Source organism: Oncorhynchus gorbuscha, linkage group LG21, assembly GCF_021184085.1.
Source record: "Oncorhynchus gorbuscha isolate QuinsamMale2020 ecotype Even-year linkage group LG21, OgorEven_v1.0, whole genome shotgun sequence".
Taxonomy (NCBI): Eukaryota; Metazoa; Chordata; class Actinopteri; order Salmoniformes; family Salmonidae; genus Oncorhynchus; species Oncorhynchus gorbuscha.
This window is the reverse complement of record NC_060193.1, coordinates 17,453,351-17,464,327: the sequence shown is the minus strand read 5'-3', so window position 1 is coordinate 17,464,327 and position 10,977 is coordinate 17,453,351. Positions and strand designations below refer to the sequence as shown.

The window sequence follows — 10,977 nt, the reverse complement described above, 5'->3', positions numbered from 1 at the left end:
TGAACTCTGGAGCAGGATCGATTTGGAGGCAGTGTGTCACAGCATCATCAGACTGAGCTTGTCATAGCAGGCAATCTCAACGCTGTGCGTTACAGGGAAGACGTCCTCCTCCCTCATGTGGTACCCTTCCTGCAGGCTCATCCTAACATGTCCCTCCAGCATGACAATGCCACCAGCCATACTGCTTGTTCTGTGCTTGATTTCCTGCAAGACAGGAATGTCAGTGTTCTGGCCAGCGAAGAGCCCGGAATTTAATTCCATTGAGCACGTCTGAGACCTGTTGGATCAGAGGGTGAAGACTAGGGCCATTCCCCCCCTAGAAATGTCCAGGAACTTGCAGGTGCCTTGGTGGAAGAGGGGGGTAACATCTCACAGCAAGAACTGGCAAATCTGGTGCAGACCATGAGGAGATGCACTGCAGTACTTAATGCAGCTGGTGGCCACACCAGATGCTGACTTTTACTTTTGAATTTGATCCCCCCTTTTGTTCAGGAACACATTCAATTTATGTTAGTCACATGTCTGTGGAACTTCTTCAGTTTGTCTGTTATTCACATGACTTATATTAGCAATCCAGACAGCCAGGGGCACACTCAGAAATGTAAAGAAGCATTTATGTTTATTGAGTCCTAATCACAGGGACAATCTAGCTTTTTGTGCGTAAAAACTGCAAATTCAGAGGAAGGGTGTGATGTGTCTGCACTCAAAAAGAAAATCAAGTTTTTTTTAATGCATTAGAGATGGCATACACAGACCTTTCAGTTTTCTCCAGTGTGTAGATACAAATCTTTTTTAAATCAAGACAGCATTTGTTGGGAACACAGATGAGCAGCAGGTGCTTCTAATCAGTCAACCAGATCAGAGGCAGCAGGGACTAACAGGTTGGGATGTTCTCTTGATAAGTGCTTGAATTATACATTTTCTGTCCTGCTAAGCATTCAAAATGTAACAAGTAGGCAACTTTTGGGTGTCAGGGTAAGTGTATGGGGTAAAAAATACATATAGTTTTCTTTAGAAATGTAGTAAAGTAAAAGTTGTCAAATATAAAGTAAAGATACAAAAAAAATACAAAAAATACTGTAGTACTTTACACCACAGATACAGACTATTGAGCCACTGACTTGCGATTCTTTCTGCGTTGGACAGCCATAATGATCTGTACCAGGATCCTGTATTTGTTGTTCTTCAAGTTGTCCTTGGCCTTCTTCAGGAGGCGTTCGTTCTCAGGCGCACCGTAGGGCTGCCGTAACGTTGTGTACTTCTCCCTCTCCTTCTTAATCCCCTCCTCGTCTAGGAAGAGAACAGAGAGCCTTACAACACAACTTTGAACATATTGAACACAGAGGGTTCTATTTACAGCTGGGGGATTAAGGCAACGCTAGTGTCAAATACATGTACGTTTGCAATTTCGTCATGTAAAAACTGACACACTTCCCATATGCGCATGGAACAAGAGCAATGGCGAAGTAGTCAATAATGTCGATAAATGGTTTGACTCCTGAGACAACTTGGAAATAAATCTTAAAATCACCAAAACGTTATTCAAATATTAAGTTTGATAGGAATAAAACGGTGAGCTGACTTTGCCTTTGTATCTATGAATTGTAGGCAGGCCCACATTATTTTAGCCAAGAGGTCCTGTTTTGGACGTGCGTAAAACCTACGTGTCCATTCCCATCATGAGACGAGAACCTCGGTGAACACTGGTAAACCTCATATTTAGAAGTTATCTATAACACCTGCATGTTTTCCTTTTCATATGTTCAAAACCCAAACCCTCCCTTAGACCTACTATAACGAATGATTGTTTAACAGCAATGAGTGTATTTTTTTATCCTGCCGATTACATTTTACATGTTTTTTTTAAGTTAAAAAAGATTGGTTGGTTAACCCACTGTTCCCAGGCCGTCATTGAAAATAAGAATTTGTTCTTAACTGACTTGCCTAGTAAAATAAAGGTAAAATGTTTAAAAAAAATATGTTCATAAAACACAGGCCTATTCAGTTGCAGGAGAGTGGACATTCTCCCTTTATATTGGATATTTGTCCTGCTACTGTGAAAAGTTTGGATGTGCGTAAAACTCTCCATAGTCTGCGTTGTTTTAATATTATGTGCCCACTGGGAGAAATGATGGTACCTGTAAGTGTGACATAGCCTATTTAATAGAATAATTATTCGTTCTCTTTTTAGGCCTTATCAATAATTATTGGCATGTCCATGCTCAGCCATAATGTAATTTACAGTAGTAGCCCCAATATCAGTGTGAATGCTATTGAAGCCAACCATTAGCTAACTGGTAAGTGTATTTTGTTTGGGAGAAAATGTGGAGTTAGTATTTGATAAACTCTGTAGGTGCTTGTTTGCAGCTTTTGGTACAGCTGTTTTGAGTTGTGCTGTTTGGTAAGCCCAGTGTTGGTTGCCTTTGTTTGTTAAACTTGCCGCTGCGGTGGATAATTGGTTATGTGCTGCGTTGGAGAGAGTAACATTGATTCGTTTCCAGGCCCCTGCACAGGCTGGGAATTCTTGCTCCTCTCACTGTTGGGATAATGGTTCGAGGAGCAGAGTTCAATCTGCTGTGTACCTCCAATGAGAGATTTGGGTAGGGTAGTGTCACTTGCTACCCAGAGCTATAGCCTTTCTTTTCCCTTGTTAGGCTTAGTGACATGTTCCACTTTGAAATACGTTGGGCATGGTTATGCTGTTTGTTATTTTTGTGTGGTGTCTGTGGACAGAGCAGCTGTCTCGGGGGCACATCCTTGCAGTTTTTTCCCCCATGCCAGTGGGCTACAGTGCATAAATACACACCGCAAATCCACATGAAGACTAAGGTTGAGTTATTGTAGGATTTGGGGAAGCTCCTTATGCATCTCATCTCTCTCCTGTGGTGCCCAGTATGATTTGCGTTTCTCTTGTTGTGGTCTGGTGTGCTCAGCAGACGGGAAGAGCAAGTTTATTTTTAGTAGTAACTTGTGACTATGGCATCTAATTTAGACGAGTTCATTCACATTCCATCAGAGGAAGTGTTAAAATTATGTGATAAAGAACAGCTGATGAAGATCACTAATCACTACCAGGTTGAAATTGATATTGAAGGACAATCTGATGGAAAGTGGTATACTCAACATTACCACTGTGGCAGCCTCTGACAAGGACTCGCCATCCCCCAGCAGCCTCTGACAAGGACTCGCCACCCCCCAGAAGCCTCTGACAAGGACCCCCCCCCCCCCCCCCCCCAGCAGTCTCCCTGTTTTGTTACAATGGCCTCTCCGTCTTCCTTCTGAACAGCAGAAAGAACTGCTTCTGTTACAGCCAGAGCATGAACAAGCTAAACTGGAGCATGATCGTGTTAAGTATGAAAAGGAATTGGAATTTACACAGTATTTGGTGCGTGCTAAAATCAAGCTGCAACAAGAGCGGCTAGAATTAGTTAGGGAAGGAAAGCTTCCGGGGGACACATTTGATATTGTTGAAAGCATATGGCTGTTGCCAAAATTTAATGAGAAGGACTTTGAGACATTTTTGTTGTTGTTGTTTGAGCGTGTTGTTGACACTAGGAGCTGGCCTGATTCTGATCACACTTTAATGTTTAACACTTTAATGTTGCAGTGTGTGTTGACTGGTAAGGCGCAGGAAGCATATTCAGCTCCTGACAGTGTCAGGTTAAAACGAATTGATTCCTGAGGCTTACCGCCAGGCTGATAAACAGACTCATGTTGAGTTTGCGTGAGAGTTATCGTCACAGTTTAAAAGACTGATTCAGGGAATAGTGTTCTAATTAGGGGAATCGGGTTGAACACTGTCAGTTCCATTGCATAAACTGATGTTGTCTGAAGTGTCTGAACTGGTGAAAGGCAAGATTGTGGTAGGGGTGCGTCCTTCGTTTCCTATTGAGGGTATCAACGTTATCCTTGGGAATAACTTCGCTGGTGAGCGTGTATGGCCTGTCGCGTCTTCATCTCTGGTGGTTTCTGCTAAGCCATCGTTTGTAGGGATTCCCGATGAGAGCGCAGTGTTTCCCAGAGGTGTTCTCTGCATGGGCGGTGACTCGTTCCATGATCATTCCATCTCGATGTGCGGCACATCAGGGGTACTGATAATGCCGTTGCTGACGTGATCTCTCGTGCGCGCTGTTCCTGAACGCGTCTGGTCCTATTGATCGGTGGACACGCGTTTTCTCATACGCTTGGTCCCCGAGGGAAGGCGTATCGTCCACGCGACTGGCCACTGTTTCTTTAGTTTATTTAGCATTGTATTATTATTATTATTATTACATTGCACTGTCACTCATGTCATCTGTTCCCTGCTGTCCTCATTTTCTTCTTCCCTCTTAAATGTTGCTTCCTGTGCGCAAAGGTTGCTGAGGTCTGCGGAGGATGAGGTTGGCCGGGGCAGGGTGATAACGTTTACCAGGGCAGTTTTTTGTTTGTTTACGTTTAGTTAGTGTGATGTTCCGGGGTCCTTGGGGGTCCCCAGTTTTATGGGGGAGGTGGGGGGCATAGCCAGGGACACCCCTCATTATAATATAATAATAATAATAATATATGCCATTTAGCAGACGCTTTTATCCAAAGCGACTATCACATCTACGTACGCAACCACTCACTTACATTACTGATTATTGACTACACACAGCATTGTTAATTGTATATAGTTTTCTTTAGTTAATACATATATTTTTGTTATTCCTTGATCTCTGCATTGTCTCCCTTTTTGTTACGGGCTACGAGCCAGTTCGTGACACGAGTGTAAAAAAGTATAATAATCATATAGAATTGTTTTACACTCCGGACCCGCGGTCCGTATTGACCCAGTATGGCTGCTATAGTGCTACCGCCACCGTTTAGATTTACAATGGCGTGAGGGTGTTAAAAATAGAGTCCAGAGAATTAATACAGATACAACACTTAGAGACTGAGACAGAGACTAACATGCTGACCGCTCTTGTCGAGTGCAGTATCCAATCATTGCACCCACAATGCTTGTGCACTGCAAGTCACGCCTCTCGCATCTCCTCATTGGTGTTTAGGAGAATATACCCACGTGGGTGATTGAAAGATAAACTGAGGTCCACACTCCAGTCCACGTCGGTAGTGGTAGCCTAGTGGTTAGAGCGTTGGACTAGTAACCGAAAGGTTGCAAGTTTGAATCCCTGAACTGACAAGTTGTTCTGCCCCTGGACAGGCAGTTGACCCACTGTTCCTAGGCAGACATTGAAAATAAGAATTTGTTTTTAACTGACTTTCCTAGTTAAATGAAGGTGAAATAAAAAAAAAAAAATACTAATGTCATTATAAAAAGCAGACAGTTGGGGGGACAAAATGGCGCCGTAGAGAGAACAGTGTTTCAGCGAGCTCTCGTGGCATTCATAAATGTATATTCTTACATTAATCTCCTAGCTTGAAAAAGTGGTAGAATTGGCTAAATAAGTTACCATATAATGAGTCTTGACGACTATTTCGCAAAAATCTCCGACAACATGCCCAATAGAACTACTAAGAAGTCGACCAAAACCACCACCCCTGTGGATGTGCATGAGGAGCTAGCTAACGTTAGCGAAGCTAACACCATTGCGGATCCAGGCACAATGGACCTGATGATTCAAAAGATGACTGATAACATTACTAAAGTGATCGATGCTAAGATAAGAATGGTCATGGAAGCAATAGCAGGCCATTCAGCTGAAATACAGAGGGTTGTGAAACGTGTTGTTGAGGCGGAAGGAAGAATTGCTGCAGTGGAAACTTCAACTACATCTATGGATGCTAAGATAAAAGCACTTGAGAAACAGGTGCCCGAAATGGCGGAGCACATTGGCGACTTGGATAATCGAGGACGCAGATGCAATATTCGTGTTGTGGGACTCCCGGAAAATTCTGAAGGGACACGTTCAGTAAAATTCTTTGAGGAATGGATCCCTGGCTACCTACAAATGGACACTAAGGCTAGTCGTGTGAAGCTGGACAGAGCCCATCGCTCTCAAGCACCAATACCCGGTCCCAATCAGCGCCCACGGCCGTTGGTTATAAAGTTCCACAACTTCACCGACAAGCAGCGCGTCATGGATGCGGCTAGAAACATCGGCGCTGATGGTAGTCAACATAAAGGTCCAAAGGTCTCATTCTTCAATGATTACTCCACAGCGGTTGTACGGAGACGCAAAGCGTTTGAGGCGAAGGCTCGACTCAGGAGAATGAAGATGGACTACGCACTGTTGTACATGGCCACATTGAAGATTATGGTCAACGGATCACCTAAAAAGCTCTACACACCTGAAGAGGCTGCTGCGTTTATTGACTCTCTCGGGTAAATAACTTTAAGCTGCACCTCCACAGCATTGAATAACTTTGTTTATTTTCGGCTCAGTAATATTCGTATCTTTATTATTTTTCTTGCTAAAGTAATAGCCGCTATAGCTCAGGCTGAGATATGTGTGAATCCATATTGGTGCCCAGGCTTGGTTTTAGGTGGAAGAGCCTCAATCTTCTTCTATTGATTTTCTTTTCCATACATATAAAGGATGAGGCTATTGAGCGGCAATGCAGACTTAAGAGTCTACATTGGAGAGTTGAAATCCCCTGCATGTTAGCTAGTGGGAAAACCCCCTTTTGGATCTTTACATGTTTAATTTTTGGGTTTAGTATAGTTCGAGTTCAGGGTTCGTATTGTTTGTTTATGCTCATTGAGATAGAGGAGAGTTCAACACATGGAAAAAGGTACCACCCCACTTTTACAGTAGGTTCCAGTCTGGACATTGAATGGTCAAGACACAATGGCAGGTAACAGACTGCGTGTATGTACATGGAACATTAGAGGGAGCCATAACCCCATTAAAAGGAAGAAAGTACTGTCTTTTTTGAAAAAATAAAATATTGATATTGCCCTGTTACAAGAAACCCATTTGGATGATAAGGAGCATCTGAAATTACAACAAGGGGGGGTTTGGTCAAGTGTTTTTCTCATCATTTACATCCAGAAGTAGTGGTGTAGCAATTCTGGTGAAAAAGAACTTACCACTTAAGGTCTTGAATTGTGTGAAAGATAAATTTGGTCGCTTTGTTATTATTAATGGTACTTTACAAGGGCAGAACATTTCCATAATTAATATTTACTTCCCCCCCGATCACCCCCCCTGATTTCCTCACTAAGGCATTTCTAGACTTTTCAGAATTAAACTCGGACACTGCAGTGGTTGGAGGAGATTTTAACTGCTTGTTGAACCCCCTTATTGATAAGTTTCCCAGCGGTATAGCTTCACTCTCTCCTCAAGCTAAGTCACTTAAAGCTATTTGTGATCATCTGGGGTATGCGGATGCCTGGAGAGCTTTTCATCCCTCCAACAGAGAGTTCACTTTTTTCTCTGCACCTCATGGATGTCAGACTAGAATAGATTATTTTTTTATGCCCAGGACGTCTTAGCAGTCTGTTTTATCCGCTAGGATAGGAAGCATAGTCATATCTGATCATGCTGAGGTGATCCTGGACATAAAACTCAACGGGGCATTCAATCGGTCAAGACATTGGAGGTTGAACACAACCATTCTTAAAGACCATACATTCACATCATATTTTATTACAGAGTTTAAAGCATTTTTCTCTATTAACTCTCAATCAACAGATAACCCCTCGCTCCTTTGGCAGACCTGTAAAGCGTATGCCAGGGGTCTGATTATGTCACACAGCTACTAAGAGACGGAAAAAGCGGGAAAAGCAAAAAATGTTAGAGGGTGAATTAGGAACTAAAGAGAAGGACTACATTAAAACGCCCACTCCCGCCCTATTAAAGGAAATATCAGTCATTAGATCAACGTTAGACTCTCTCCTAACACAGGACGCTGAAAAGAAAATGAGATTTGTCAGGCAAAAGCTACATGAACATGGCGATAAGCCAGGAAAGTACTTGGCATACCTAGCTAAAAAGAGGGCTGACTCTCAGTCAATTGCTATTATTACTGATTCTGATGGTAATCATTTATATGAAAATAAATTGATAAGTGACTCATTTAAGAAATTTTATACAAACCTTTATGCCTCAGAACTGCCAAAGGATGCACCCAAATTAATGGAGAACTTATTTTGTAAGATTGAGCTCCCTACTATTTCTGAAGAGCAGAGGTCCCTCCTTAATGCCCCTATTACCAAGGAAGAGATAATGTTTGCAATTAAGAATCTGCAAAATGGTAAGGTCCCAGGACCAGACGGGTTTTGAAGTGAGTTCTATAAAGAGTTCCATGGCCTGATCCTTGAGCCATTGCGTGATATGTTTAACCACTCATTTTCAAATGACCAACTCCCTCAAACGCTGAGAGAAGCCAACATTTCACTTATTCTCAAAAAGGGAAAATGTCCAGAGTCTTGTTCCTCGTACAGACCAATTTTCCTTCTGAATGTGGATAGACAATTGCTTTCTAAAATTCTAGCCACAAGATTAGAGGACTCACTGCCACTAATTGTGAAAGGAGACCAAACTGGCTTCATTAGGGGCCGTAAGTCATGCAACAATGTCAGGCGGCTTCTTAATGTAATTCAAGCCTACAAACAAAGTGCTGTGGATGGTTTTTGTGCTCCCCCTAGATGCTGAGAAAGCATTTGATCGTGTGGAGGGGTCTTACCTATTATTTGCTCTAAATAAATTTGGTCTGGGGGACAACTTTATAAAATGGGTGAAAGTTTTATATGATGATCCTCAGGCTGCTGTCCTTACTAATGGGCTAAGGTCAAATAGCTTCTCTATACACAGAGGTACCAGACAGGGCTGTCCTTTATCCCCCCTCCTCTTTGCACTCGTTATGGAACCACTGGCCGAGGCCATCAGGGTAACGCCTGCTATACAGGGGCTGCTCATTGGTGATGTTCACCATAAAATAAGCTTGTATGCTGATGATGTCCTGATATTCATCTCTAGTCCCGAGACTTCAATTAAATCTCTTATTAATATTATTGAATTATTCAGCGAATTCTCAGACTACAAGATTAACCTTACTAAGTCAGAGGCTATGCCACTTGGTAGCCTACACTCTGTACCTAATACTTCTCCCCCCCTTCCCTTTTAAATGGTCTCCCTCAGGTTTCATGTATCTGGGTATATTTTAACACCTAAATTCCAGCTAATGTACAAAGCCAATTTTGTTCCCTTGTTTGATTACAATAAGACAGGATCTGGAGCGCTGGAACTCTCTCCCGATTTCTTGGTTGGGTAGAATATCCCTCTTGAAAATGAACATTTTACCTAGACTACTTTACCCAATCCAAATGATCCCAGTATTACTCTCCAATATGATAATAAAGGATGTAAATGGATGGCTAAGTTCCTTTATATGGAGTAAACGCAAGCCAAGACTTAAGATGGCAATATTGCAGCTGCCAAGTTCTATGGGCGGCTTGGACCTGCCCAATATTAGGTTCTATCAATGGTGTGCCCACCTTTGTTATATTTCTGACTGGATCACAAATGATGACTCCTCTATTTGGTTAGACATTGAGACTTCTCTTTCAAAATACCCCTTACAGGATATTTTATTTTTCAGAAATTTCAAGTCTGTAGAAGATCACTGCAATAATCCCGTTACACTTAACACACTCAAAGTATGGAGGTCAGATCAACGCTTCCTGGGAAGGTCCAAACTAACCTCTGCTCTTACCCCAATTCTTAACAACCCAGATTTCAGTCCAGGATTGCTGGATGCTGGCTTTAACTTATGGCTTAATAAGGGCATACGCAGGCTAAATGACTTATTTGCTGATAAGATTTTGTTGTCATTTGAGCAGATGGTCGAGAAATATTGACTCCCAAAGCAGGACTTTTTCCGCTTCCTACAAGTAAGACATTATATTCTGAAGAGCACCACCTTAATTGGTAACCCTGATGTGTCTGTCATTGAAATAATGCTTTTTTTCCCACAAAGGAAAATGTCTAAGTCTGTTTTATGATACTTTAAGGTCCTTTTCTGATGTCAACACACAGAGGGTGAAACAACAAGTGTGGGAGAAAGAATTGTCTGTTACTATTGACGAAGAGATGTGGGAGGACATTTGGAGATATGCAAAAACAATATCTATATGTAACCGTACTAGAGCAATCCAATTAAGAATAATACACAGATTGCATATATCCCCAAATCGCAGACATGCTTTTAGCCCCACTTCCTCTTCCCCTCAGTGTCTTAAATGCAAAACTGATACAGGCACCCTAACACATTGTTTATGGTCATGTACCAAAATACAAAGATACTGGTCTGGTGTTCTGCAAGAAATTGAAAAGATCCTAGGGTTGATCTAGAATTGGACCCAGTTTCTTTACTGTTAGGTCTCCCTAGTAGGCATGTTACTTCTGTGGGTAAAAGGAGGCTTTACAACATCCTTACATTCGCAGCGAGGAAAAACATCCTTTTACAGTGGATGAGTGATAACGTTCCTTCTATTAAAGATTGGCATAAGATACTATTTGAATGGGTGCCTCTGGAATATCTGACATGTACATTGCATTCTAAAACAGACCAGTTCTAAAAAGTATGGGAACCTTATCTAAATGACCTAGAACCTGAGGTATCAGCTATTATGCTGCAAGGATTCTCTTAGAATGGCGGGGATCTATGTATTTCAGAACTACACTCTACGTTCCAAGTGTGGAACCTAACCTCTTGGTTTAAACTGAGCTTTTTTGTTTAATTTCTGTTTGTAAGTTTGTTTAAAATGTATGTATTGAGAGACGCAATGATGGTGATGGGGTGAGAGAAGCACCGAGCGGGAAGAGGAAAATGGTGTACGTATGTATGGGTGTGTATGTGTGTGTGTGCGTGCGCGTATGCATGCGTATATGCATGTGTGTGTATGTATGTATCTATGTGTATATATATGCGTGTAGATATGTGTAAGTGGGTGCTGTTTTTCTTGTTTTTGTTCTGTGTGCTTTGTCTCTGTTGTTGTATCTCTTAATATGGGTGAAAATTGTGAAATTCCAATAAAAATACTGTTACAAA

General features: G+C 41.9%; 1 protein-coding gene across 1 annotated transcript in view; it reads right to left on the bottom strand.

Moving 5' to 3' along the window:
* Positions 1 to 602: 602 nt before the first annotated feature.
* LOC124008100 (cytosolic phospholipase A2 gamma-like) overlaps positions 603 to 10,977 on the bottom strand; it is a 27,464-nt gene continuing 17,089 nt past the window's right edge. The window contains exon 16 of the mRNA XM_046319074.1: positions 603 to 1,290. Coding sequence (XP_046175030.1) covers positions 1,106 to 1,290 — 185 coding nt within the window. The 3' untranslated portion in view covers positions 603 to 1,105. The remainder of the gene's footprint in view (positions 1,291 to 10,977) is intronic.